This window comes from Vollenhovia emeryi, unplaced genomic scaffold (assembly GCF_000949405.1).
Source record: "Vollenhovia emeryi isolate VEMERY1.0 unplaced genomic scaffold, V.emery_V1.0 DF939563.1, whole genome shotgun sequence".
Classification (NCBI taxonomy): domain Eukaryota; kingdom Metazoa; phylum Arthropoda; class Insecta; order Hymenoptera; family Formicidae; genus Vollenhovia; species Vollenhovia emeryi.
The window spans coordinates 28,719-33,956 of NW_011966803.1; the positions used below are offsets into that span (position 1 = coordinate 28,719).

Consider the following 5,238-nt stretch of genomic DNA (forward strand, 5'->3'; position numbering starts at 1 on the left):
GGGCGGAGCACCGCCGAGGCGGTGAGGAGATGGCCTTCCCCCAACGACAAGGGGCGAGGCGGTCTGGGTCTGGCGGGCCGGGAACCCCGTCAGGCCCTGCCTCCACGGAGGCGGGCGGTAGAGGTCGTGGACGCCTCTGCCGCCCAAGAGAGTAGTGGACTCCCCCTGCGGGGAGGAGTCCCCCCTCCCCCCACACCAACGGAGGAGGGAGCGCAGCGGCCCGCCCATCAAACGGCGGGCCGGTGCGGGAGGCGTCCAGAAGTAATGGCTCTGCCAAGTCCTGGGCGTCCCCCAAGTAAAGCACAGCGCAGTCCACCGTGTGGTTTTAGTGCGGTAAGCCCAGCGGTCGCAATGTCAGCGGCCGCACCCGATCGCCACTAGGGGGGCAGTCCCACATAACCCGGGCCACTTAATGTAAACTCCCTTCCTGGAGGGCGGCCTGGGTATCCATAAAGGATTTCCACACGTAAAAAAAAAGGTTTCGGCGCTTGACCCCGTGACTCATACCATGGAAAATAATATTAATACGTGCAGCTGTGGTATCGGCGCTAATCAAAGGCGCATCTCCGGTGATATCTATTACATGCCGATGCAGTAGATGCGAGTTTAAACGTGGAACTTCCTGCCATCACGTGCCTAGATAAGAAAGACTTTATCAGCAGCCAGGTTTCGGCGCTTGATCTCATGACTCGTGCCATGGATACGCGCAGCTGTGTGTCTGCGCTAATCAAAGACATCCCGGTGATATCTATTACATGCACGCGCCGCGGATCGCCTCGCGCCGCGGACCTCCCCTTCCCCACATCGGGGGATTGCGTAGTGTCGCGGTCCTCCCCCCTCCCCGCGCCCCCGCGGATCGCCAAGCGCTGCGGAATAATAAACGTGGAACTCCTCGACATCACCTTGATAAGAAAGTCACTGCCCGCAGCCAGGTTTCGGGGCTTGACCCTGTGACTCATAACAAGGAAAATAAGAATACGCGTCCAGGTGTTCGCGCTAATAAAAATGGAAACGATATCTGTTACATGTCACGTAGTGACAGGTCAGCACCTTGCGTGACGTCAAGGTCGCGTACTTCCTTCCGCGGTCCCCTCGCCTTGGAGTACCCCCCTCCCCGCTCCCTGGTTAGAGTTATGACCGCCGATATCAAATTTCAAAAGTGGTCCAGAAATCCCATACCTATACTACTGTTCGGGTTCCATCTGAAGCTCAGGAAGTGCTCATTCGGACAGCTTTCGGTCACATATCTGGGTCAGATCATCGATGCCGGCGGGTTGCGGCCGGATTCAGCCAAAACACAAGCGATCCGTAACATTGCCGCACCAACGGACGTCTCGACACTGCGCGCTTTCCTCGGAGCCGTTAACTGGTACGGCAAGTTCATCCCAAAACTCAAGGACCTGCGCGGGCCGCTGGACGAGTTCCTCCAGAATGATGTCGGATTCAGATGGACACCGACGCACGAAGAGGCCTTTATCAAGCTGAAGGATGTGTTCGCGTCGGACCTGGCTCTCACGCATTTCGACCCATCAAGAGGGATCATCGTAGCCGCCGACACCTCCAGCTACGGAATTGGCGCAACCCTCCTACACAAAATGGACGACGGTACAGAGCGACTAATCACGCACGCCGCCACGTCATTGACAAAGGCCGAAAGAAATTACTCGCAGATAGAACGCGAAGCATTGGCGCTAACGTTCGCGGTTAAAAGGTTCTATCGCTACATCTACGGCCGCAGATTCGAGCTCCGGACTGACCACAAGCCCCTCCTCTCAATCTTCGGCAGCAAAAGCGGCATCCCAGTCTATACAGCAAACCGGCTACAACGATACGCGCTCATCCTACTCGTTTACGACTTTGACGTTCGATACATTGATACCAAGAGCTTCGCCTATGCCGATTTCCTCTCCAGGCTCATAGCTTCTCACCCCAAACCGGAAGTGGAGGACGTCGTTATCGCATCGATCCGCCCGACGTCAGAAACCTGCCTAGCAATCGAGACGGCCCAGATGCTTCCCGTCGGGTTCGGCGACATCCAGCGCGAGACGGAGGAATGCAGCGAGCTTCGGGAAGTCGCAAGTTATGCCGCGAAAGGGTGGCTACGAAAACAAAAGCAGATCAACACCAGAGCAGCCGAATATTTCTCTCACCGCGATATTTCTCTCAAGGCCTGGCAGTTATTCAAGGGTGCCTTTTCTACGGCGAGCGGATTGTCATCCCAGAGAAGTTCCGTAGCCGCATGCTCGACGAACTCCATGAAGATCACCCGGGAGCATCGCGCATGAAACTACTGGCACGAAGTAAGTTTTTCTGGCCGGGAATCGACGACGACATCATGAAACGCGCTCGGGATTGCAACATCTGCGCGGAAGCCGGTAAAACGCCCACGAAGTGTACACTGCAGGCCTGGCCAACACCCAAGGCGCCATGGTCGCGCATCCATCTCGACTATGCAGGCCCGATAAATGGATTCCATTACCTAGTCATCGTTGACGCTTACAGCAACTACCCGAAAAATCTTCAAGGTGCGCACCATGACAACAGGGAGCACAATCGATAGCCTGTGCGAGGCTTTCTCACGACAGGGGGTATGCGACACAATTGTCTCGGACAATGGCCCGCAGCTCGTTTCCAGCAACTTTGAAAAGGTTTTGCGAGCTTAACGGGATCAAGCACATCACGAGCGCGCCGTACCACCCGCAGTCAAATGGCCGCGCCGAAAGATTCGTCGGCCTCCTAAAGGAGGGACTGCAGAAGCTAAGGAGCACTGGAAATCCAGACGAAGCTTTACGGAAGTTCCTTATGTGCTACCGCTACACGCCGTCGTACGAACTCGGAGGCAAATCGCCTTTCCAGCTCATGACCGGCCGTGAAATGAAGACGAGGCTCGACCTGGTGAAGCCGCCATCAGAACCTCCAGCGACCCGGAAGGGCGAGATGGAAGCCCGCTTTAACGCCCACCACGGCGCAAAATAGAAAGAATTCCAAGTCGGCGACACTATCTATTACAAGCACTACCGAAACAACGCTTGGGAATGGCTCCCGAGCATTATCATGGGACGGGAGGGCGCCGTCAACTACCTAATCGGAACGGAAGCGAAAGCGGACGAGCAACAGGTCAGAAGACACGCAAACCAGCTCAAGCTGCGCCATACAAGCACCCCTGAGGAGGACAACGTCCTCCTGGACACGTTCGACCTGTCGCCGTCATTGGGCACGTTTGAGCCCCTTATCACACCGCGGCAGCAGCAAACGACGAACGCCGACGGGCAGACCTGAGAGAATGACGCCGACGAGTCGCCCCACGAGGATGCCGAAGAAGAGTCCCAGCAACCGGAGGAGCCGGAGGAAGCGCCCCTGCTGCGACGCCCTGAGCGTGCGGTTGCAACCAAGCCAGAAGGCTTCTATAAACGTTTCTATTAAGTGTCGCCCCCCCCCCCCATCCATTACCTTTCTTTTCTTCCTTTTTTTGTATTTTCTTTATTTTATTATGTGGGTGGCAATCAAATCCCATGGGGGAGAAGTGTGATAACGAAACACAGCGCCACCGCGCGAGAGGCGCGGCGCGAGTCAGTGTACGTTACGCAGCGACCGAGCTTGTACTTGAGTGATAGCAAAGAAAATAAAAAGAGAGTATTCTTCAGCGGCAAGATACACAGCCTCTTCATTCACAGACCCACTAGCGAAATAGCACAGCTAGTACACGCGCGCGAGACCGACCGTTTAAGTTTACGCGAGTACACGAGTTGACGGGCCTTCAGATTTTAGGATCTCAACAACAGCTGTTGAGACTACGCTTAATCGATAGCTTGGATACGATTTGCAAAATAAAAGTGTTTTTACTTTTCTCCTACGTGCCCCATGAGTGGAGGTATTGCAATGCAATTGCAATGCAAAATCAGTTTTGTGGAATTTTGGATTAAGAAACATCTTTGTCATCATCATCATCGTCGTCGTCGTCGTCGTCGACCAGACCAGCGTCCCTTTCACTTTTCTGCCGCAACGTGGCATTGGCGCTGCTGTCGCGTATCTCACGTAGCGTCTTGCGCAAAGTATTAGGACCTTGAATAAGTTCACGCTGTTTCCTAACAGACGGAATTTCCAGGACTATGTGCACATGTATTAGGACCTCGAATAAGTTACAATTAATATTTGCTCGGTCCTTTTCTGATATAAATCAAATTGAAACTTAAACGCCATATTTTTAGGACCTGGCAAGGTGGTGGCCATTATATTGCTATGTGAATCATATACCGTATACGAATCATATATTATCCCACCCTGTACTGCGCGCCGTTATTATCGGACATATTAACACAGATTTCGCCTAGGTGGGATCATTATCGTCAGTGAATTCACGTGTTCTAAAAATCGCAGAGCGATTTTTCAAATTATTTTAATTTAATTTTAATGCTATACTTAGCATTATAAATTTATCCTTTCCCCTATTGAATTAAAATTCTTATTGCGAAATATATTATCCCAGTCAGGATTCGAACCTGGGACCTCTCAATCCGTGACGGGCGTCTTAGTCAGCTCGACCACTGGGGCTGTGATAATATTATTCGCAATAACATGTATACTACTTTGAACGCTTTCTCGGCCGCGTGTGTATAAACTACAACTAATATTATCTCGGTCCTTTTCTGATATAAATCAAATTGAAACTTAAACGCCATATTTTTAGGACCTGGCAAGGTGGTGGCCATTATATTGCTATGTGAATCATATACCGTATACGAATCATATATTATCCCACCCTGTACTGCGCGACGTTACTATCGGACATATTAACACAGATTTCGCCTAGGTGGGATCATTATAAGCAGGAGAGGGGATGCGATACATTAGGTCCCAGATCAAACTGGAAGACCTGGGCATTGACAGCATAAAGCCCAGAAAGGCAATGTCGGGAGCCATGCTCCTGGAGATTCCGGGAGGGCAAGAGGCGAAGGGGAAAGCCGATGCCCTGGCGGAGAAGATCGCCTCAGTCACGCAGGGCAGGAGTATAACGGTGACACGCCCTGTGAAGCTGGCCGAGCTGAGGCTGAAGGACTTAGACGAATCGGTCACGCAAGAAGAGGTCAGAACAGCGATCTCCCAAGTAGGGGAATGCCCACTACAGGAGATCAAAGTGGGCCAAATTAGGCGGACTCTCAATGGGCTGGGATCCACGTGGATTCAATGCCAGGTGGAGACGGCTAAGAGAGTGGCAGCCGCCAAGAAGATCAAGGTCGG

The 5,238-nt window shown here is 52.7% G+C and overlaps 1 protein-coding gene across 1 annotated transcript; it reads left to right on the forward strand.

The window, feature by feature from the left end:
- Positions 1-2,613: 2,613 nt before the first annotated feature.
- LOC105557216 (uncharacterized protein K02A2.6-like) lies at positions 2,614-2,976 on the forward strand. The gene has a single exon (XM_012004404.1). It carries the CDS (start codon positions 2,614-2,616, stop codon positions 2,974-2,976), a length of 363 nt encoding a protein of 120 aa, XP_011859794.1.
- Positions 2,977-5,238: the final 2,262 nt, after the last annotated feature.